At 49.7% G+C, this 22,716-nt stretch overlaps 9 protein-coding genes across 9 annotated transcripts; 5 read left to right on the top strand and 4 right to left on the bottom strand.

Annotated features, from left to right (window-relative positions):
- Positions 1–190: 190 nt before the first annotated feature.
- On the bottom strand, positions 191–2,795 carry ABOM_009252 (uncharacterized protein; the record flags this gene model as incomplete). The annotated part of the gene is made up of 4 exons (XM_022536380.1): positions 191–909; positions 1,206–2,352; positions 2,404–2,497; positions 2,551–2,795. The coding sequence occupies 4 exons, from the start codon at positions 2,793–2,795 to the stop codon at positions 191–193; spliced, it is 2,205 nt and encodes a 734-aa protein (XP_022385495.1).
- A 171-nt stretch (positions 2,796–2,966) lies between these two features.
- Positions 2,967–4,350, top strand: ABOM_009253 (methionyl-tRNA formyltransferase; the record flags this gene model as incomplete). The annotated part of the gene is made up of 4 exons (XM_022536381.1): positions 2,967–3,246; positions 3,304–3,374; positions 3,424–3,551; positions 3,609–4,350. The coding sequence occupies 4 exons, from the start codon at positions 2,967–2,969 to the stop codon at positions 4,348–4,350; spliced, it is 1,221 nt and encodes a 406-aa protein (XP_022385494.1).
- A 438-nt stretch (positions 4,351–4,788) lies between these two features.
- On the bottom strand, positions 4,789–5,433 carry ABOM_009254 (glycosyltransferase family protein; the record flags this gene model as incomplete). Its single annotated transcript, XM_022536382.1, has 1 exon — positions 4,789–5,433. The coding sequence occupies one exon, from the start codon at positions 5,431–5,433 to the stop codon at positions 4,789–4,791; it is 645 nt and encodes a 214-aa protein (XP_022385490.1).
- Positions 5,434–6,115: 682 nt separating this feature from the next.
- ABOM_009255 (uncharacterized protein) lies at positions 6,116–8,804 on the top strand (the record flags this gene model as incomplete). Its single annotated transcript, XM_022536383.1, has 4 exons — positions 6,116–6,241; positions 6,314–7,150; positions 7,212–8,336; positions 8,439–8,804. The coding sequence occupies 4 exons, from the start codon at positions 6,116–6,118 to the stop codon at positions 8,802–8,804; spliced, it is 2,454 nt and encodes an 817-aa protein (XP_022385489.1).
- A 1,501-nt stretch (positions 8,805–10,305) lies between these two features.
- On the bottom strand, positions 10,306–12,259 carry ABOM_009256 (sugar porter family MFS transporter; the record flags this gene model as incomplete). The annotated part of the gene is made up of 6 exons (XM_022536384.1): positions 10,306–10,454; positions 10,527–10,600; positions 10,684–11,688; positions 11,750–11,974; positions 12,039–12,115; positions 12,164–12,259. 6 exons carry the CDS (start codon positions 12,257–12,259, stop codon positions 10,306–10,308), a joined length of 1,626 nt encoding a protein of 541 aa, XP_022385527.1.
- Positions 12,260–14,730: 2,471 nt separating this feature from the next.
- ABOM_009257 (carbon-nitrogen hydrolase family protein) lies at positions 14,731–16,060 on the top strand (the record flags this gene model as incomplete). The annotated part of the gene is made up of 5 exons (XM_022536385.1): positions 14,731–14,878; positions 14,940–15,430; positions 15,515–15,727; positions 15,788–15,832; positions 15,884–16,060. The coding sequence occupies 5 exons, from the start codon at positions 14,731–14,733 to the stop codon at positions 16,058–16,060; spliced, it is 1,074 nt and encodes a 357-aa protein (XP_022385491.1).
- A 429-nt stretch (positions 16,061–16,489) lies between these two features.
- On the top strand, positions 16,490–18,560 carry ABOM_009258 (glycoside hydrolase family 154 protein; the record flags this gene model as incomplete). The annotated part of the gene is made up of 3 exons (XM_022536386.1): positions 16,490–16,971; positions 17,041–17,339; positions 17,404–18,560. The coding sequence occupies 3 exons, from the start codon at positions 16,490–16,492 to the stop codon at positions 18,558–18,560; spliced, it is 1,938 nt and encodes a 645-aa protein (XP_022385526.1).
- A 298-nt stretch (positions 18,561–18,858) lies between these two features.
- ABOM_009259 (putative lipoate--protein ligase) lies at positions 18,859–20,332 on the bottom strand (the record flags this gene model as incomplete). Its single annotated transcript, XM_022536387.1, has 3 exons — positions 18,859–19,113; positions 19,167–19,274; positions 19,349–20,332. The coding sequence occupies 3 exons, from the start codon at positions 20,330–20,332 to the stop codon at positions 18,859–18,861; spliced, it is 1,347 nt and encodes a 448-aa protein (XP_022385525.1).
- A 446-nt stretch (positions 20,333–20,778) lies between these two features.
- Positions 20,779–22,159, top strand: ABOM_009260 (bifunctional chorismate synthase/riboflavin reductase [NAD(P)H] ARO2; the record flags this gene model as incomplete). Its single annotated transcript, XM_022536388.1, has 3 exons — positions 20,779–20,813; positions 20,880–21,241; positions 21,318–22,159. 3 exons carry the CDS (start codon positions 20,779–20,781, stop codon positions 22,157–22,159), a joined length of 1,239 nt encoding a protein of 412 aa, XP_022385519.1.
- Positions 22,160–22,716: the final 557 nt, after the last annotated feature.

Below are 22,716 nucleotides of genomic sequence, written 5' to 3' on the forward strand. Positions count from 1 at the left end.
ATTCCATGTATCGTACTAGTACTGCTGCCTCAGGGGTAGTAAGACATGTGCTTATATACTCCTTCTCTGGGGAAAGCAACTCGGTAATAATCTCAATATTACAACCTCCACGTTCTTTAAAAAAATCAAGAGAATAAAAAAAACAGCAACGGTCATCAAAAGTGTGTATTTTTATTCTCCCCCGGGGGAATCATCTGTTCAAATTGAGTAAACTTTCAATATATCGTCTTGCATCCAGCCCCAACCCCTCAGCCAACTTGGCCGGCCCCATATCCGATAGTCCCGGCGAAGATGCACCGCCCAGGTCCCTGAAGAACCGAGTCCCGCTCTTGTTGCGCGCGTGCGAAGACGTCGAGACATAGTCACTTCCCTTCCGGATTAGGAAAGCCTCCTGGCGAGAGTCATCGGGTTGAGATGTGTTACTATCGTCACTGGTGGGTTTGTACGATGGGTCGGACATTCGGACCCAAACAATCCACCAGCCACGACTTGTTTTGCAAGTTCTTTCTAGTTCGAGCGGTCGGGATCGGGTTTCTATGTAGGTGCTCAGTAGGCGGTGATGGATATTGAGGCTTTCGACACGCGACAAGGGCGTTGCGCTGGGATCTCGCGGAGCTTCTAGTGGGGAAAAACCGAGGTCAGGGATATTGGGGATTGAAGAGCGGATTGTTAGGTTGGTTGGGTCGTAGACAAGATCGTAGAATAGTAAGTTCTCGGCTGAGAATCGTTGGTTGATATCCAATGAATGACCAGATACAGAGATTCTGGCTGCGGCAATTGCGGCGATGTTGACTTGCTGAGTGACCCTTGGAGAGGTTGTAGTTGGTGATGGATACTGTGATAGAGAGATGGGTCTGCCAGAGACGGAGCTTGAGGATCGAATAGAAAAGTATAGATAAAAGGTTTGTGCTGTTTCCTCGTCAGTAAATGCTCGAGACTGTGATGGAAGAGAAAAATGACGTACTATGTAGACTACTGCTCGTTGTTGGATTGTGCCTAGAGGCCAATCGGTTTTAGCATTGAGGTCAAGAAGATTGAAGAAGTGTAATACCGACCTGAGGGATTATCTTCTGATGGGTTTGCCAAGTACATATGTAAAGTCCTCTGGCTTATTCTATCCTTCGATTTCTTGTTTGTTGGACTAGTCTCCAGAATTTGACTATCTCCCTTCGCTGTCTCATTTTTTAAACCAATGAGAAACTTACCACGGCTTCTAGTTTTGACAGGAGGGTCTTCAGGTTTAGAAGGGCTTTCTTCAGAGCCTTCCTGCTCATCTGTAGGTGGGCCTGTCTGCTTGTTTGAGCTGGCTAAGTCATCTTCTCGCTTCAACGCTTCAACGCGGGGATGTGCGCTGGGAGTCCGAGACATGCTCCAAGACGAACCGTATCCGAGCGTGAGGTATTTCACAAATGCACCAGTGGTCGTACCCACCCAATCACTGCCTTTCTCACTTCTTGCAGGGGAGCTTTCGCCGCTTGAGAGTAGGCTTACCCCATCAGACCCTTGTGGAGGCTGCATTGATTTTGTCGTCCCCATGACAAGTGGGCGTGGTATACCTGGAGAGAAACTGTCATCTGTGTCTCTAGATTGGGGATTTTCTCTGGCTTGTAGTACTGAATTTGTATCTTTTCCAGAGCGGCCTCGTTGTCTCCTACGATGTTTTCGGCGTCGTGGTGATGTTGGGTCTTCACCTACCCCATATGCGTCAATGCCGTATCTGTAGATCCACTCCATCCACTGTGAGATGCGCACCACAGAAGACCTAGAGATAGCCCCTACACCTGAGAATATAACACCATCTGACGGTCGAGGATATGTGTCTAAACCAAGCCAGTGCGTTTCATCGTCATCATTGCGCATGCCATCTGCTGATTTGTTCGCGGTTGTAGTACTCTCATCAGGCGTATTCGGGTCACCAAATCGAGACACTACGATATCCACAAGACCATCTGTCTGTATCACGAAGTCCTCAAGCACCTCCCTCTCCCCGCTTCCCCATTCTTCCTCGCCGACACCAATGCCTAGCTCGCCGCCAGCAGAAAGCTTAATGCCATTATACACATCCACAGCGGGGTTCCCACTTAGAAGGATATCCCAGTTCCAGGCAAATCGCAACCAGAAGTTTTCTAGGAGGGGGCAGAGTGTGGCTCTGCCAACACGTTCGTATAAAGCGTCAAGTGTGATGTCATGATGAAGAAGGAAAATGGAATGCGCTCGGCGTAGTTGCTGAATCAGATGATGGGAAGGACACATCTCCCGTGAAGAGTAACGAGAAGAGGAAGCCTCTGAAGCATCGCGCTGCGAGGAAGGTCCATTGGAAGAGTGAGTTGGAAGCCGCGTCAGGTCAATTGACTATAGCGATCTCAGCATCTAATGTCATGGCATGTTCAAGGCCATGCTTACAGCTAAGATCCACCAATTCTTTTCGAGCTCATGTACCACAATGAGCGACTTGTCTGTCTCCACGTAGTCGACTGCCTGTCCTTTTGAAAAGTTCCTATATCGATTATTTAGCATAGTTCTGCTGGGTGTCGAAGCAGCGGTCCCCACCTGGCGAAGCTCACCATACCCTGCGCCAGTCCTATCTGGCGCAGTCTCACATTCCACCCATCATTGGTTTCTTTGTTCTCATTTTCGGTCGTAGAACTTCCGCTCCGTTGCAGACGATCCGATCTAGAAGTGTAAAAGACGACTTGATCCTGTATTGTTTCGTCGGTCGGTCCAAGGAGGGGGTTGTATATAGTGAGATATGCTAGCTGTGCCGGCACTACCGAAGCAAGATCGCTCCCTGACATCGCATCATTATATCGTGAACCGTAACTCACAGGCCGCTGGTGCAGTAGTCAAAGATGGGGGAGTATATATGCTGATCGACTTGAGACGTGAATGCGGTGACATCACGTGCTAGTGTTTTCGACTGTTCGGGGAGCTTTCCGGAGCTTTAGTCTTAGCCGGCAAGAGTAGCTATGTTTTGGCAGCTCCCACGCCATGTTTCTTCCGCGGGGCCCGGGGCGCTCTGTATATACAGACGTGCTGGAACTAGCCGATATTTCGCACATCGATTATTTGCGACAAGGTCCTACGAACCCCTCCGAATACTCTTTTGCGGCTCCGATGAGTTCAGCATAGCTTCCTTGAATGCTCTCCATAAGGAACATCTGGATCGACCAGATCGGATATCCTCCATTGATGTCGTTTGCAGACCGGGTAAAAGAGTTGGAAGAGGCCTGAAAAAAATACGCGAGGGTATCTACTTTCACAAGTTGAAAAGATAACGAACTAGACTTACGTTTCCTTTAATAGTCCCCATCAAAGCTGCGGCAGCAGACCTTTCGCTCCCGGTTCATGAGATAGATACATTCAGAGGATGGACGGTATTATAGAGACAACCTCGGGACCCTGAAATGTTACTGACTCTGTTAGCCACCTGTACTACCTGGGGGGCCCATCAACCTTATAGTAGCTGTATCCTTCGGTTTGTTCGTGCCTCCACGGATTCTCCATGGCGCAAAGTATGGGGGGCTAAATGTTCACCCTTCTTTGCTTCCCGAGTGAGTATAAGTAAACGATCGAGGGCGTCACACAGGTGATTAATTGGTAAACAACAGCTTCCGTGGTCCCGCTCCGCTCCATCACACTCTTTTGGCTGGTAGAACTAGGACTGGGGTCACTTTGCAGACCTTAGATCTCAAGCATTTCGACCACGGCGTCATTCTACGGCAGACCCCGCCACCTGGATTTGAGATCCCAAGGTCCGAGTCATGTACCGTACCAGAGCTCTTAAACCTTGTTGCTCCTAAAGGGGCTGAGATTCTTGTCGACGGTATCCGAAAAGGCCTGTTTGTTCCTCCAGTACGGGATGCCGGCTGGAATTCGCCAGAAGAACATGAATCCTTGATACATGCAGCTAAAATCAAGCCTGATGACCGCCACATCGACTGGACAAATTGGACCTGGTTAGATATCAGCAGGCGGATTCGTGTATTGGGGCCTTTATGGAGCAAGGCTTTAGTAATCAATGATGCTGCAGCTGACCCTTCTTCCTTTCAATACCGACGGGTGATTTTCACCGAGATGGAGGAAGTTGAACCGATGAAAGGGATCGAAGCATATGCTGTGGTCCCAGGCCTACCCTTTGTGGACGGCGCTCATCCCATTGATTCTCGACTAGGAAAATGTGTCTACGTATTTACACAAGATGGTAAACTTCTCCGCATCAACCAAATGAAAGTCGAGGGCGAACAGAATGCGGACGCCCTTCGCGCCGCTCTCAAGGCGCGGATGATTGGTGATCGAACATTTTCCTCGAACGGCTTGGACTATACTCCATTCTACAACCCTTTGCAATGAGGACACAAATGGGAAGGAAAAGTGCGGTTCTGACTGTACAACTGACTTGTATAACTGAAGTTAAGCTACCAGTATAATTGTTAATGCCAGCCCTGTTTTGACGCCAACGCTGTTTAAGTTTGTTTTTGCGGCATACCCTTAACCCTCAGTAGAAACTGGATCTTTGAAAACTTTCTATGGCCAAATTGGAGGGGGGGCGTTTGCTCATGACTAGACATTCTTAGGGCCGAGTTTGAGTCCTGAACCGATTTAGTCCGTCACAATATCGAAAGGACAAATAAAACGATCGCCTCGCCAATGGACTCTTGTTTCCGTGTCAGTGCTACAGGAGCAAACTGGTCTTCTCAAACTTCATTCACAGATGGCTTTCGTGGTACTTGCACATGTAAATACACTAAGGAGATATTAATGTTGACATCGGGATAACCTGGGCCATATTCAATCCACAAGCATGCCCACGTATTCCGTCTTTCTCATGCCTTTCCACGCTCCTATCCCTGCTAGTCTAGGCCATTGAACGAGGAAACGGTCAGAAAAAGGTAACAGTATCTTACCCGATAGACTCAAAGTTGTCACACGGGCCCATGATTCTATAAAAATCGTACGGAGTTGGTGATCAGTCGGCGCCAAATTCTCACCTCCAAAAGCCTTTTTGAACGGAACGAAGCCTCTGATGAAATTATAGAGACGGAGGAGCCTGGCAGCTAGTATAACGCAAACCGCCGTAGCAGGACCATTCGTAAGAATCACATCCGGATACGGCGAAACCATTGACGAAGGAGGCCGCTCTTGGTCACCATATTGTCCACGCAAGACAAGAAGACATGCCCAGAAAGATCTGAGGGTTGAAAAAGGTGCCGTCAGAAATGACTGGTGTACGCGACGTGCGCGCGGCACTGTCACAATAGTGTAAGATTCTGCTGGGCTACGGTCGGTCGCAGTTGCTTTCTGGACGGTATTGACATATCGAGTCTCGAACTCTACCGCCTTCGTGGCGCTGAAGTTATCCCCCGAGCTCACAACGTATGTGCGATATGTGTACTGGGATGGATCGAGCTTTATCCGTCGTAACATGGAGAACATTTCGGCTGTGTGCCCGCCGCTGCCCAAGACGACCAGAAGATGGGTGGGAGTGTGTTTTGAGCGCCATTTAGGAATGTTAGTATTTTGTGATGTGTGTAGGGCATAGATGAAGATCTGTAAGGACAGTTATGATGATTAGTCACGAATAAAGAGGGATGATTAGATGTATGTCAACACCAGACGCTTACAATGAATGCTGATACACCAACCACACATCCTATGGTGAAAGGCCAAAGTAGACTTCTCAGGGGCGACTGAGTCAGGAACATCATCTCAGAGGTTGAAAGCTAGCAATGGACCCAGGAATGCGATCAAAGAACCCCAGCGTATGTTAGTTTGCAGCTGTAAGCGTCATCAGTAACATTTGTTGACAGATAAGTAAGAATGATCTTCAGCAGTGGTATAGCACAGCCAATTGATAAGCGTTGTTGTTAGCGCTCTCTATTGTTTAAGTTAACAATCAAGACGAGGCTAGTAACGGCATGTGCCATCAAATGAACCAAAAGTCGGCACTTGTGTAGAAATATTTAATTGTTTGTCCCTCGACCGATGGGTGATGATCGGGCACGTGGTCCGTGCGATTCGGCGATTATTTTGTCTTAACTCCTGCCCATCCTTAGATGGGAGGTTGTTGCTCCATCAACAACCTTCCCGCTATCAATGTCAACATTTCGGACATGAGATGGCACCTCTCTTCGCAAAGCGAATAACTTGCTTCTATTGCGGGAGACGGTCTGCACAGACTGGAAAAGGTCCTATCCGTAAATGGCGCTGTAACGCTTGTGAGGCAATAAATTACCTGGATGAAGTAGGTCTTTTTCTTTTCTTTTCCTTTTTGTGTTTCTAAAAGACGTGCTAATCATCTCGGCAACTATGATAGAAAGGACAAATCGCGGACCCCCCAGCAGCAGATACAAATCCTAATGCATACGGATCGGATGTATCGAGTGCCCCTTTCGAGTCGACTGATATTACAGGATCCGGTCTATTCTGCGCGCAATGTATCCGAAATCAGCATCTTTTCACGAGTGCTCTCGCCGCATATTTCCCACCAACAGACGATCCAAACTATGGCGCATACGAACAAGAATACCCAAAGTTTCGCAAGAACCTTGAAGAACGGTATCCGCAAGTATGTGCCAAATGTGAGCCCAGGGTGAAGGACCGCATCCGACAGGCAGGATACGAGGCAAAATCAGACCACCTGAGACGTATGATGGATCGCAGCAAAGCGGGAAGAGCAGCAAGGCATGCGCGCAAATGGAATTGGAGGAGCTTGTTGCTTTATGCTGGCGCCATCACTTACTGGGCTAGTGTTATTGGCCAACTCTCCTGGAATCTAGTGGGTGCTTTAGCTACTGATGAATTACTACGGGACCCGGATGATCTCCTTACGCCAGCATCCATCGTAGCGTGTGCCCAGCAAACGTTAGAGACACGCCGCATGCCAAGTTATTGTTTCGTTGATCTGGCACCTTATGCTGGCCTGTCTCTAGTAGCAGGCATACTTTCTGCCTGGTATAACCCGAAACTGCGCTTCAAGGTTGAAGGGAGGGCTGGCCGCTTCGTCGGTCTAGGAGAATACTACCAAGTTCAACTCATTGTCATGGTGGTGCGATGTGTCTTTTGGGCTTTGCTTAGAGACCCTTTGTCAAGTGGTTTACAATCGCAACTTCCACCGACCTTGCACACGTTTATGTTCATTTTCATTGCTTTGGTATGTCTCGCTTGCTTGCTAACTATGGATATTGAGCGGCGTCAAACTCACGATAGTCTAGTCTGTTCTATTCTCTCGGCGCATTGCGCAGTATGACACTCGCCCTTTGGTAAATTGGACCGACAATACCCCGGCAGCAACCCCGGCTCGTAGACGTGGCGAGTCTCCCGTTTATACCAGTGAAAGCAAACAGCTTTTCACAAGCCCGAGCGAAAGGCTGCAACAGGGCACACCACGCTTTCCTCTCGAAAAGCTAGCGACTCCTCGGCCTGTTACCGAGGAGCCAACTTTTCCTACCCCTCCCCCGGAAGGAGACGATATGGATTGGACGCCTTCTGTACAGCATAGTGTTACACCTACTGTGAGTGTGCACCAGAGAGAGCAGAAATCTGTTCTCGATGGACCTTTACCATTCTACGGATCTCTACCCGCCGCTCCTAAACCTCCGTCATGGAACCTGCGTAACCAGCCTGCTCAGCGCCAGAAACCCATCGAACAGGTTGTTGAGCGCAATCCGTTCCACCGTTCTCCAGCCCAATCCTCGAGCCCCTGGGCGCGGAACAATGGCCCCTTGGACACTACATTTGCTCCTCCGAAGTTCTTCCCTATGAGTGATCATGCTGCCTCAACCGGGCTAGAGAGTCTGTTTGATAAAGCTTTCACCATCAAATCGCCTGAGGACGAGGATCACGGCGCATGGCAATCGCAACAGCAGACGACAAGTACTGGTCCCCATCAATCTGTCGACTTGCATAGTTATTTTATCTTTCAGTATCTCCGACTGGGATTGCTTCTGTCCTCTATCGCTGCCTGGCTCGTATCACAGTATGGCCATATTTCTCTACCCGGTGATTTTATTGAAGTGGCTTCCTTGGGTAGTGCGAGCCTTATCGCCGGATTCGCGCTACTGGAAGCCCTGAAACAACCTCTCGCTCAGTGGAACGGCATGGAAATCCTTGTTTATTTTGCAGAGCTCGTGGCAGCAGTTCATCTTGGGGGAAATCTACCGCAGGTTTCTTACGAACGACACTATTTCGACAGATACGGAAAGCTCCTTTTGATATTCATGACAGTTCAAGAGGCTTTGGGGTTACTCTCTCTCTATCGTTTCTCGTCGGCCATCAGCGGTGGGCAAGTGCCGCAAGCGAACCAAACCCAGCCACCACCTGCCGGCCCCCCCAGCCACGTCTCCTAGGCTCGAGAATAGCAGCGGTCAGGAACTTCAGTCGTTTACCAGGCAGCCATCTGTGCCGCCTCTTTCTTTCTCCTCGACTGTGACCGGATCTAGCTTTTCAGCTCAGACGCCCGAGCTCGGCGCCATCATCCTTTTCCGTCATATGACGGCGGCCATCAGGATTATAGTTTCAGTTTGAAGAGCTTGAAGGGCGATGAATCCGATGTGTCGGACCCGCTGGATCGTGACTCCGACACCGAAACTACAGTGACGACAGCTACTACGGCCACTAATGCTACAATTCGGAATATTCGCTATGGACGAAGCGGCAGTGACGCCTTCTTTTCACCAAAACGATCCGAACTTGGACCTGGCATCGGCGGTCTCAGCCTTGACGACGAGCCTTCCCGGCGAATGACAAGGAGTCAAACTCAGAAGCTGCGGCGCTTCCCTGGGCGTGGGAACCTCAGAACAAAGTAAAACCCGACAGCCGGGCGTACTCAATTGCATGATGTGATGTGAAGGTTAAGGATTGAATATTAGCAAGCGATTGTACATAGGTATAAATAGGAAGCGTTTTGACAGTCTTTGAATATTTTTTGTTATCCATTATTCTCCATAGGACCAGTACCAAAGCTTATTGTATCTTATATTACTCCTTATTATAATGTGATTTGCTTGGCTGGCCGGTATCGTGAATAGGTTCGACGCCTCGAACTTGGAAGCATTCAGGGGTTTCCCGATTGGTTCAAGGAACCGGCGATTCGTTTATGTAGTAGTTAGGAGTCCACGCGATAGAGTAGATAAACGCTGAGTGACTGATTATAAGGAGCTCGCTCGGCTTAACATGAACCCTACAATTACCTTGCCATTGGTATTAACAAGACAACACATAAGATTAGGCAGGTATCCTGGTCCGCAGTGTTGAACCCCAACAGGTCGACCTTTCTTAAGAAGGAGCAACAACTGTAGGTGCCTGAAGGCCTAGATAGGCAGGCACATGGCCTAGCAACAGCACAATCAACCCTTCCAGACCTTTTACCCCTCCGTACAATTCCTTCAACTCACTATAACAACTGTCTCATGGAGTTTGGGACTGGGTGACTGTGGACATACTACCGGCCCTTGATAAGAACCTTCAGCTGGATGGCTCACGAAATCGCTGCGTGATCCAGGGCCCATGATTCGGTTATCAGAGCACTTGGCGTACTCACAATACCCCAATCACTGGGCGTGTCATCGTCACACGAAGCTTCGCTTCTGACGAAGTGAAGAGTCTTTTGGCATCCAAAGGATGTCAATCAAATGCAGCTGTGTGGAACATCCCACACCGGAAGACTGGCCCAAACGGCCACGGAGATGGTAAGATAAATCCCAAAGATGCCAACCAACATTGCTGCGTGGAAAAGCCCATACAGGAAAGACTGGTCTAAACGGCCACCGGTTTGGTAAGATAAATCCCAAGGTTGTGGCAGAATAGAACAAGCATTCAAAGAGAACTTTTAGTGTGATTAAGGACAGCCGGTTGCTTTTGTGTGAATACCACCAGCCCTCATTGCACCACACCGACATTAAGCGTGCTGAGGTTAGGCACAGTATCTCTTGGGCTGCTCGCCTGTAGATGGGAAGAACCATAGATGTTACTGCCTTCGGACCTAAAGGGCCTGCATCACAACGAGCAGGTCTGGGACTCTGTTTTGGCGTCGGTGCCGCAAGCAAAAACCGGACACAGGACAAGCGGTCCCGCCTCATGCAGCGACTTACCGGTCTCAAATATGTTGACTGCACACACGGTCATTACTGTGTTAGAATTTTGATTATCATGTATACAGCGAGGCTGTCATTGGACAGAATATTACCAAGTCTAATATGATTTGATGAATAGACATCCAATTGACCTATGCAAACTATGTCCATATTCAAAACGGACCACCAAGCAATTCGCAAGGCCGGGGAAGAGAAAGAAAGAAGGTCGACAACATTACACCCTTTCCACCCTAGTCTCTGTAGCAGCCTCATCTTTGTGGTCACCCTCCACCTGGGACGCACTCCTCTCTACATCTTCAGTCTTCAGATGAGTAGCACTACTAGTGGCACCGAAAAGCTCATCCATTTTCTCCAGTGAGAGGCCTATCAAAGAGAAAGTCAGTCCCCGTAAGGAATCATTGTCAACAGGATGTGCAAGAGAGTTGCAAGGTATACCTTTGGTATCGGGAATAAAGAACCAAACCCAGACGCCCATCGAGAAACAGAAACAGGCGAAAATGATGTATGTCCTATTCACATTTTTTTTGTTAGCCGGTGTTAGAGTCCAGAATGAATTCATCATATACATGAGAAGCTGAGAAAATGTGAATACGGAATGGAAATGAAAACTAACCCGTAACCATTAGCACCAACGGTCGCCAGCATATTGGGAACAGCTCGAGAAACGACAAAGTTGAACAGCCACTGAGTCGCGGCAGCGAAGGCGACGTTCAAACTTCTCAGTCGGGCAGTTGGAATCTCAGAGACATAGATCCAGCAGACGGGACCCCAGCCGAACTGAAAGGTTGCAGCAAAGAGGAAAATACAGACGAGAGCGACATAGCCGGCGGGGATGACGGGCTGGCCTTCCACCGGGGGCGCGATACGGACGTATAACCCAATGTAGAGCATTGCTAGACCCTGAGCGACAGAGGTCCAGAGGAGAGAACGTCGACGGCCCAGAGAATCAGCAACGAAGACTAGGAAGACGGCACATGCCACCATCTTTACGATTCCGTACACTCCTGTGGCGAATAGGCCTGTCGTGCTGCCGGTGATGCCCAGATTTTTGAAGATCTGTGGTGCATAGTAGTTAATGGCGTTCGTGCCAGTCATTTGCTGACAGACCATGAGAAAGATGCTGATCATTACTCGTTTTCGGTTGCCTGGGATGAGCCACATCTCTCTCATAAGGTCCCAGAAGCCGGAGCCACCGATGAGTTGGCGCTCGTGCTCGAGTTGGTTGACGATATCTTGGAACTCGTTCTCGACGTACTGATGTGTTGGGGGGAGGTTGCGCACGCGGGAGAGAGTCTTTCGAGCGTCTTCCCAGCGGTCTTGCTTTGCGAGCCAGCGGGGGGATTCGTTGCATAGGAGCATACCCCCAAGCAGAAGAAGGGCGGGGAGGGCCTGCATGGCAAGTGGAACCATGTATTGCGCCGTGCCCTTGATGTGAAGGGTAGAGCCGTAGTTGATCCAGAAGGCGAGCATAATTCCCATTGTGATGAACAGTTGGTAGAGGCCTGTTAGACCACCGCGAATGGCTCTAGGGGCGTTTTCGGAGACATAGAGAGGATTTATCATTGAGGCAAAGCCGACGCCGAAACCGTTGATTAGACTGAATTGAGTTCTGTTAACCCTAAGAGTTCAAAAGGAGAAGTATGAGGAGCGATGCTCACCGTCCGATGTACATGGCTTCCAGGTGTCCGCTTGCTGCAACTTGCATAATAACGCCAACGATAGCAATTAGCGACGCGGCTATTAACCCTATCTTTCGGCCCCATTTGTCTGCTACTGGGGAGGCGATGAGGGCGCCAAAGAAACACCCTGCCTGTAGTGTGGATACAATATTAGCGGAGAGATTGGCCTCTCCTACATCTCCAAGGTTCTTTAATCCGTATTTTCTATACATTTGAGGTCAGCGGTTGGCGTGTGCAGTAGGTATTCACAGATAAGAAAGCGACTTACACTTGGAAAGGGTCCATCGTAAGGACACCTCCTATGATACCGGTCTCCATTCCGAACAGCATGCCGCCGCAGCAAGCCTGTAGATTCTTAGTCTCTATTGTCACGGAAGGTTGAGGAAGACTAACCGAACAGGCGAGCATGTACACTCTCCATCCATAAATTTCTTTAGGGTCCTCGCGCATCGCCTCATTGTGGACGAGTCTTCTGAGTATGACTGACATCTTGTCAAAGTGGATCAAGCCAGTCTCAGAGGTCTTTGCTGTTGAAATAGCAGATCGGTCACCGAAAAGTGGCCCGACACGTCGTTTCAAGGGCTGAAACAACGATGATCGCAATCCTGGCTCATATAAATAAGACAATGAAGTAATAGATTCATAAAGAGATCAGCGCCGGAATAAAGCAAACTAATATATGGAAGAAAGAGCTGAAGCTCGTACGGTGCTATTATCACACGAAGTACATAACCCTGTTACCCCAATATAGGGTGATGACATCTACCACGGAAAAACAAGACGGCCAAGATGGTCAAATGATTCCACGAATCCCAAGAGAGCGTCGAAAGACTCGCTGTTACGGTTACCTTCCATGAGCGCTGATCCTTGAACCAGTTAGAAGGACCTAGCCATGGAGATAAGGAGGGGAAGGACACCTGTTTCCGTCTGGGCGTTGAGACCTAAGCACGGGTGATATTAAAGAGCCCTCGGCATTCCTGAGCTGGCTGTCGTTGGGTGTCCCCAAGAAACGTGGGACGCAACACGAAGATGGAGAGCCATAAGGTTGGTTAGTACCACGAATAAGCGAAGGTCATATAGACTCACACATCCATGCTATTGTTGGGACGAATAGGGGGGCTTTGTTAGTGTGAAGGATGCTGGATAGCCAAGACGACGGAGCTGAGAGAAGGTTTGCGGGGAAACGCAAAAACAATTGTTTTGCGGGGGACAGTGATGCTGTTGATCATTTAGCCAGAATTTGATGGGGGAAAAAAAAGGAAGGAAAAAAAAAAAAAGACTGGCATTGGTGGGTTGAATCAAACATGTTAATAGTGTATAATAATCATAGCAATAACGGCCGTAGTATAACTATCCAATATAGTAGATCGGATTCGGCTACTGTTTAGTTTAATTTAGAGAAAGATTTATTTCCAAATCTTTAATTGATAACTCGATATATTATAGAGTTACTTTATATCGGGGGGAAGGGTAGCTTGAAGCTGGTATATTAAAAATATACTAGTATATATAATAGCGGCGCTCTGCTATAAATCCCTTATCATCAAAGGTATCTGGGCAAGTACAATGTGAATGGACCTACCACGGATACAGCACGGGATTTGAGAAATACGAAAACAGTGTTAAATAAATAAATATATATATATTATGTCGAACCGCGAAAGAGTAGATTCCAATATTAAGTGAACATGATCTTTATATTACCACTTCAACACCCCGCTGAAAGGCTTAGGAGTTGAGGAAATCCCCAACCATCATGTTGTATTCGACATCTCAACGCATCCAACAATACTTCAGCCTCTTGCTCAACAAATATCATCTACTGTGTAGCTCATTGGCTGTTGGATAATCCTCGAATTAGAATTCGCAAGGACACCAAGTCTATTGATTAGACAGTGATATGTCAACTTCATACGTTCTAGACGCCCAAGTATCTTAGTCCATAGTAGTGATCACTACCGATGTAGTCATTCTAATAACCCAACGCACGTTCTAGTAGTAGGGTCAAATAAGCGTTATATCCAGTATGAGCCTCTAGATTGGCTGCTGCAACCGAATGCCATGTAATCCTATGGCCGACCCATGTTCTTCCCATCAGAGGTTTGTCCACAGTGCTGTCAACAAACCTGGGACATTTTCATACGGGTTAGCTGTGCCGAAGTCCCCATGTCGAAGATACCTCAATTAAATGCAGCATACATGGACAAACTAGCAGGGCATGAGGTGTAAATTGGGACCGGGACAAATAATCTAGAGAATCCCGACAGGGCGGTTACTCAAGTGTGTCGGCCGAGTTAGGGCTTTGGTTCCCCACGGGCTCTGCTTCGGAACAACGGTGATCGACGCGCAGTCCCGACGGATGTCCAACCCAAGATTTTGCCAACACAAGATTGGTTGAGAATAGTAGTAGTATCCCAAAAAGATTATCATTTGTGAAACGCCGTATTAAAGACCCGAGTCAGGCCATGTTGCACTCTGCGCTGGGGCGGGATTTGAACTTGAGGGGCATCGTGAAACATTAGTCAGAGCACAGGGTTTCCACTGTTAGGTAAGTTGCCCTTGCGAATGGATGGGATATGGCTGACAGAGTGACTAGGTCTGAGCGCTTTGTGGAACTTCTCCTCTTGTATGAGCAGATCCCGAAAGAAAATCGCCATGAGGCTCCTCTGTGGTAAGATTTTCGGAAGGGCTGGGAAGTAGCAGTAGGATACCTCAGAGATGCTAGATCGTGGACAAAGCAAAACCCGACAGCCGGGCGTACCGGATTGCATGATGTGATGTGAAGGACGTGATGCGAAAGCTGGGAATTGAATATCAGTAAGCAATTGCAGATATAAAAGGGAGGTGTGCTAACTGTCTTCAAGTTCTTCATCTATCATCCTCCACAGCAGCAACGGCAAAGCTCACTGTATCTTACATTACTTCTTTTGCAACGTGAAATCGATACTTCTTATCCCACAATGGCACCCGTTTTGAAGAAGTACAAGGCCGCAGCAGTCAATGCTGAGCCAGGATGGTTCGACCTCGAAGAGTCCGTCAAGCGAACTATTCACTGGATCAACGAAGCTGGAAAGGCTGGTTGCAAGTTCATTGCTTTCCCCGAGCTCTGTATGTATTATGCCATTGTCATAATACCTGTAACTTTATTATGATCTGACCACTATCACAGGGATCCCGGGCTACCCATACTGGGCTTGGAAGGTGAACTACCAGGAGAGTCTGCCACTGCTCAAGAAGTATCGCGAGAACAGTCTGCCCTCGGACTCTGAGGAAATGCGTCGGATCCGTGAGGCAGCCCGAGCCAACAAGATCTTTGTCTCTCTGGGTTATTCAGAACTGGATCTGGCCAGTCTCTACACCACTCAAGTCCTTATCTCTCCTACCGGTGATGTTCTCAATCACCGTCGCAAGATCCGTGCTACTCACGTCGAGCGTCTGGTTTTTGGAGATGGTACGGGTGATACCACCGAGTCTGTTATCCAGACCGAGATCGGTCGTGTGGGACACTTGAACTGCTGGGAAAATATGAACCCATTTATGAAGGCGTATGCAGCCTCTCTTGGCGAGCAGGTCCACGTTGCTGCTTGGCCACTGTATCCTGGAAAGGAGACGCTGAAGTATCCCGACCCCTTCACCAACGTGGCTGAAGCCAATGCCGACGTAAGTCATACACTGCCTGATCGATTCATGGTATCCCTGTCTATCTCACTCGCTCGCTCTGGGGTCTAATGGAAGTCTGTGCAGCTCGTTACTCCAGCCTATGCTATTGAGACGGGTACCTTCACTCTGGCACCCTGGCAAAGCATCACCGCCGAGGGTATCAAGCTGAACACGCCCCCTGGAAAGGAGCTGGAAGATCCCCACATCTACAATGGTCATGGCCGTATCTTTGGCCCCGATGGACAGAATCTTGTTCCTCATCCTGACAAGGACTTCCAGGGTCTGCTGATTGTTGATGTGAGTGCTTCAATTTGATCACTTCAGTCGCAGGGTAGAAGATGCTAACCAGAACACTAGATCGACCTGGATGAGTGCCATCTCTCTAAGTCCCTGGCGGATTTCGTAAGGCCCCTGCTGATACCCAAAGCTTCTGTCATGCTGACACTGTTTCAGGGAGGACATTACATGCGCCCTGACCTCATTCGCCTTCTCGTCGATACCAATCGTAAGGATCTTGTCGTTCATGAGGATCGCGTAAATGGAGGAGTTGCTTACACGCGCACCGTTGATCGGGTGGGACTGTCGACGCCTTTGGAAGCTGCAACCCCCAATGGCGAGCAGGAAGAGTAGAGTTTTGTTTCTGGCAGGACCAATAAGCTGCAACCAATGTTATATCTCCGCTCATCCAACTGTACCACTATGAAATGCATTGATACTTCTTGATTGATGATGTTCTCGTCATTCGGCATTCCCGAGTCAATTAGGGTCTAGACACTAAATCGGATAAGTTTCGATTCTTATTATCCTTTAACTTCCGGCTAAATCGCCTTCGGTCACTTTAATCCACCAATAACCGAAACGGATTTGCGTCGACATTCAACTATCCCTCATATAGATGATCATCTCGTTGGAGACAATATCGGAAAGAACCCCGATCTTACCCGTTGTCGGTTTCAGCAGATTGAATATATACCGCCTTGTTGGAACTAGGCCAGGCCAGTCGATGATATGCTTGTATGGCATATAGGACCAAAGCGCCATTCAGCAGCGTAACACATAATGTCAGTACATGCCAACGGGAAGACCCCCGTCCAGGCCTTCAGCCGGTCACCTTTTCGAACCCGCCGCGATTTTCAAGACGCATGCCGGGCACTCCTGGATCCCCTCGTTCCGCGCTTCACACCGGGATGCAGTCGAGTGAAGATTGGTTCGTCGACGACTCGCTTTGACGAAGGTGGCGCCCAGATTGAGGGCTTCGCGCGTCCCCTGTGGGGTTTAGCTGCTCTATTGGGAGGCGGATATCAATACCCAGATGCAGTGCATTGGTACCAGGGACTCATCAACGGGACAGATCCCCAAAGTCCAGAGTACTGGGGAGATATAGAGGATCTCGACCAGCGCATGGTGGAAATGTGTCCCCTCGGGTTTGCGTTGGCGGTCGCTCCGCATGTATTCTGGGATCCTTTGACGATCCAGCAGAAGCACAATGTTGCGAATTGGTTGGCTAGTATTAATGAGCGTGAGATGCCCAATACGAACTGGTATGACCCCACACAACGCAAGGTTACATAGATAGTGGTCTCAGGAGGCTCACCACAGAACGCATTCAGGTTGTGGTTCCGGGTCTTTGCCAACTTGGGTCTGAGGAGAAACGGAGCGCCTTATTCGCTCCCCCGTATCGAAGCTGATATGGACCATTTGGATACCTTCCATGTTGGAGGAGGATGGAGCAATGACGGTCCGAAGAGTCACCATCAGATGGACTACTACTCCGGCTCGTTTGCAATCCAGTTCTTGCAACTACTTTATTCGAGACTGGCAGCCGATTTCGACCCGCTACGGGCTGAACGGTATCGAGAACGGGCGAGACAATTTGCCCTCGATTTCGTGTACTATTTTGATGCCGATGGTTGGTTTGCTCACTGAACTCAACAGCCCGCAATTAGTACTGACCGTGCGCCCTTTTCTAACAGGAGCCGCCATCCCCTTCGGAAGGTCCATGACATATCGATTCGCCATGGCTGGATTTTGGGGAGCCCTTGCTTTTGCAGACGTCGCGCCCCCGGCACCACTCACCTGGGGTGTTGTTAAGGGCCTTCTCTTGAGACATTTCCGCTGGTGGGCAACCCAAGAGGACATGTTCAACAGTGACGGAACGCTGAATCTCGGATATTCATACGCAAACATGTACCTGACAGAGAACTACAACTCTCCCGGCTCACCCTACTGGTGTTGTCTTTCATTTGTCCCTCTGGTACTGGGAGAAACGCACCCATTCTGGGCAGCCAAGGAGGAATCATACCCAATCGTCTCCCTCTCACCCGTTGCAGCGCTGCAGTATCCCAAGCACATCGTAGTCCACCGTGGCGGACATTCATTCCTGCTTTCCTCCGGACAAGCCTGCCACTACCCTTTAAAGGCAACCCAGGCAAAGTATGGTAAATTCGCCTACAGCGCATCATTCGGATACTCCGTCCCGACAGGCTCTTACCAACTGGAACAGCACGCCCCAGACAGTATGCTAGCCCTCTCCGATGACGGGGGAGACATCTGGCAAACACGGCGAGTGGCGATAAACGCCCGCATCGAATACCACGATGATATCCCCGTGCTAGCCTCCGCCTGGAAGCCTTGGTCAGACGTGGAAGTAGATACATACCTGATACCGCCGCTCGAAGAAAGCGAGAACTGGCATATCCGCGCACACCGCGTTCGTACAGGACGAGACCTCATGACATCCGAAGGCGCTTTCGCTATCTACGGGTGTCGGAGCGATAATGGCCGGATTCTGGGCCCCTTAGCGGACCGGCCCTCCGAGGGGACTTTGCAGGAATCTCAGAAGGCGCTCACGGTTTCCTCTGTTGGGGCTGTGGGCATTGTAGAGCTACTGCCTAGTGTGGATCGGGCTGGGAGGGTGGTGCTCGCAGATCCTAACTCGAACCTCATGTATGGCCGCACTCTGTTGCCCTCTTTGGGGGCTGATCTGCGCTCTGGATCTGAGCGTTGGTTTGTGACTGCTGTCTTTGCTTTGCCTGCCCATGGGGATGGGGATGCATGGCGGCAGAAATGGGAACGACTACCTGTTATTCCGGAGTGGTTGAAACGGGTTATGGAGAGCGGTGGTCAGTGAAGTCAATGGTATCTAGATAGACATGTGGGACGGGATGTACCTTCAGTTAATTCGTAGTGTTTGAACTTGTCCGCTGCATCCTGATTCTTTTAGTTTCGTATAGGCTGAATTTATTACTAAGTAGCAGGTGACCGGAGATTATTGTGGACATGTGGATTGTCACTGTGTAATGTATGCACCTAGGGTACTCTAGGAACATTCTATAAAAAAATCATACATGGTGTACACATGGGCCCGTAGGCACAGCTATAATATACATTGTCTTTTATAATACATCTATATGACAACCATAAGAGCATCACGAGCTAGTGTCCCAACCAAGCTTATTCCCGATAAACTTAGCAAGTTCCAGCAAAGTCTTGTTCTCTACATCAGGGCCAAGTCGATCCAGCAAAATCTCACGCCACTGAGCCGGAGTAATCTCGTGGAGCTTACGGCCGTTTAAAGCCTCGTGCACGCGTGCAGCCTGCTTGAAAGCTACAGATGCATCTCCAGAGGTCGAGATGCGGCTCTCAATGATAGCGCCGTGTTTTAGGCGGAGGAACACACGTGTCTGAACTAGTTAGCGAGCAAAACCTTGAATCTATACCAGGGGGATTCCTTTACCGCATGGGGCAACGTGGATGGCAGAGAAGGCCTTTCACGTGGATCGTCTTCAATAGGGTACGTGGAGAAGGTGAACTGTGGTGTTTGGGTGTATTTCCACTCCAAGGACTATTTTAAACGATGTTGGTCAGCGCCAATGAGTCTGGGGAAGTAATAGGTAGACCTTGGTTTTTAACTCGTACCGTCAATTCCTCAATACCCTTTTTAATCTCAGGCTCTCCGTAGCCCTGAGGTTCCCCTACTGCGCCCGCAACCCAGGTATCGCCCGCATACAACTCCGGTTCAAGGACATGAGCACGTTGCGCACGGCGCACAGCATCGGCATCCACTTGATACATCTGGGCGAACTCCTCAATAATACTAGCCATGACGCGTTCGATAGAGAAAGGCATCATAGCATCCACAAAGACAGACGAGACATTCGCCACGGGAGACCTAACACTCTCCACACCCTTGGCTTTGATATAGTCCCGAGCTGGCGATCGCAGGAACGAACCCAGCCGGTGGATATTCGGAGTGTCCAGTAGACATGTTCCATGGTGAAGTGCGCGGTGTCTGGTCAATTTGAAGGCCGAGCCAGAGATTTTTCGAGGCTGTGACTGCCCGATCGACATGACGATGTCGTGCCGATCGTTCACACTTGTGTTCGTAGCTCCGACGCGATGCAGTGCCCGCACTACCATCTCTGCGTGCTTGTTTCGGGTGAATGTTGTCCGGGGTGAGATCACGCTGTAGTTCAGGTTGCCCTCATCGTGGTAGACGGCGCCTCCGCCTGATCTTCGGCGTACAAGGAGTGCGCTGTTGTCATTCTTCCCTTGTGTGTTTGATTCGCGGTCATTCTGGAGGGCGAGGAGGTTGGTCTCATGCCACGGGTTTTGGTTTCGTCCGATCACAACGCATGGCTGGTTTACGTAAAGGAAGAGGATGCTCGAGTCTGGTGGGGCATTTTCTAGCAGGAAATGTTCGATTGATAAGTTGACGTATGGGTCCGTTGAGAGGGACTGATAGACCTGGTGCTGGGAGGATGCGCGGCTGGCGAGCTGGGCGAACTGATCGGAGGACAAAGATGAATTATATCGTACGAAGACAGGACGAAGCGCTGTAGTCGACCATGTTGGTGTTCGGAGAGAGGATAGTAGGCATGAGCCTCGTTGGAGTGGGCGCATTGAGACGGAAGAGCATCAGGGACTAAAGACAGTAGTATACTGACTGTATGGAGTATGGAAATAAAGTCGTATCGACCGTACGCAGTGCCCGCTCACCGCCCAATGAACTTTTGTTCCAGAGTGTTAGTGACTCAGGCCGATCGGCCTCCGATCTCCGGACGCTAAACCGGGTCGGGAAAGTAAAAAGATGCCGTATTTCTCACCTTATTTTCATCATGCAATCAATCGTTGAGTGGGTTTTATATGATCTCTTATTTGTTGAAGATCCTCGCAGGGTATTGTTAGATCGACCTTCAATTTAGTCGTCCCTCTCAATTCTTTCGACCAACACTTCTACACATCCTGTTCGGTGCCGTGAAAGAAAACGCCCCTCATATCGAGCTCCAACTACCCCGCCAACATTTCTTTGAATTCAAGAAGAAAACCAAATAAATCGATTGTTCATCATGTCGACTTGGGGTGAATACTTCAAGGTCACCACGTGAGTTCACCGCAAACAGCCTGCAGGTCTAGACAACTAAAAGCTTACATGTTGCGCCTCTTCCAGCTACGGTGAATCCCATTGCCGCTCCGTCGGCTGCATCGTTGATGGCTGCCCTCCAGGAATGGAGCTTACTGAGGCCGATGTCCAGCCTCAGATGACCCGGAGACGTCCCGGCCAGAGTGCTTTGACGACCCCTAGAAATGAGAAGGACCGCGTGGAAATCCAGTCGGGAACGGAATTCGGCGTCACCCTTGGTACCCCGATTGGCATGATGGTCCGCAACGAGGATCAGAGGCCCAAGGACTACGGTGGCAGCACAATGGACTTGTACCCTCGCCCCAGTCATGCCGATTTCACCTACCTCGAGAAATATGGCGTCAAGGCCAGCAGCGGCGGTGGCCGCAGCAGTGCTCGTGAGACGATCGGTGAGTCACCGTGTATACACAGAGCGGGGCCGCACGCCTGGGGAAGGAGAAACGAAAGCAATACTGACAAGACTAGGCCGTGTCGCCGCCGGAGCCATTGCTGAGAAATACCTGCGCCTCTCTCACGGCGTTGAGATCGTCGCCTTCGTCTCCTCTGTCGGCAATGAATACCTCTTCCCTCCCACCCCTGAGCACCCCTCTCCCGCCACCAACCCCGAGTTCCTGAACCTCGTCGAGAACATCAGCCGCGAAACCGTCGACTCCTTCGTGCCAACCCGCTGCCCCAACCAAGACGCTGCAGCCCGCATGACCAAAGTTATCGAGCAATTCCGCGACAACCAAGACAGCATCGGCGGTACGGTAACGTGCGTGATCCGCAACGTGCCCGTTGGACTCGGCGAGCCCTGTTTCGACAAGCTCGAAGCCAAGCTTGCGCACGCCATGCTCAGCATACCCGCAACAAAGGGCTTCGAAATCGGCTCGGGCTTCGGCGGTTGCGAAGTGCCAGGCTCCATCCACAACGATCCCTTCGTCGTCTCGGACGTTGAAACCCGCACCGGCACCGAAACCACCACCAAGCAGCGTCTGACCACCAAGACCAACAACTCCGGTGGTATCCAGGGCGGCATCTCCAACGGTGCCTCCATCTATTTCCGCGTCGCCTTCAAGCCCCCGGCCACCATCGGCCAGGCCCAGACAACCGCCTCCTACGGTCTCGAAGAGGGTACCCTCGAGGCCAAGGGCCGTCACGACCCCTGCGTCGTGCCCCGTGCTGTTCCCATCGTCGAAACCATGTCCGCCCTGGTCATCATGGACGCCCTCATGGCCCAGTATGCTCGTGAGAGCGCGAAGAACTTGCTCCCTCCTCTGCCGAAGACCATCCCGACTCATCCTACGATCAAGTCTGGCTCCGCATGATATCAAAACAAAGCAAAGCCCGACAGTCCGGGCGTACCGAATTGCATGATGTGATGTGAATGAAGGATGTGATATGGAGATTAGGGATTGAATGCCAGAAAGTAATTGTATATAGATATAAATGGGAAGTATTTTAACCGCCGTCAGGTTCTTTTTATCTATTGTCCTTCAGAATTTTCCTCCTTCAACAAGACAAGTGATCTGTGGTTCTAGTAAAGCTTAGATTCCTTGAATTAAGGATTCATCTTGATTTATTAAATAACCTACACTAAGCTAGCTTATATATACGAAAGAAAGGGGTATATACATCGTGAAGATTCAAGAACGTAAAAGAATAAAATAAAACAAGACTAGGCCTTTGAAAAGAATTTTAGCATTGTAGAGGAGTATTATAAAGAATAATTAATTGCCTTTATATAGTATAACGGTCTCCATCACAAGGTAGCATACTTTGAGATTGGGCTGGCGGTTTCTCAAGCCTGTCTGCCGAGTTAGGGTTTCGGTTCCTCACGGGCTCCGCTATAGTATGGATACCAATGCTGTGTACGGGAGCGGAG

This window comes from Aspergillus bombycis (genome assembly GCF_001792695.1).
Source record: "Aspergillus bombycis strain NRRL26010 chromosome Unknown contig00103, whole genome shotgun sequence".
Taxonomy (NCBI): Eukaryota; Fungi; Ascomycota; class Eurotiomycetes; order Eurotiales; family Aspergillaceae; genus Aspergillus; species Aspergillus bombycis.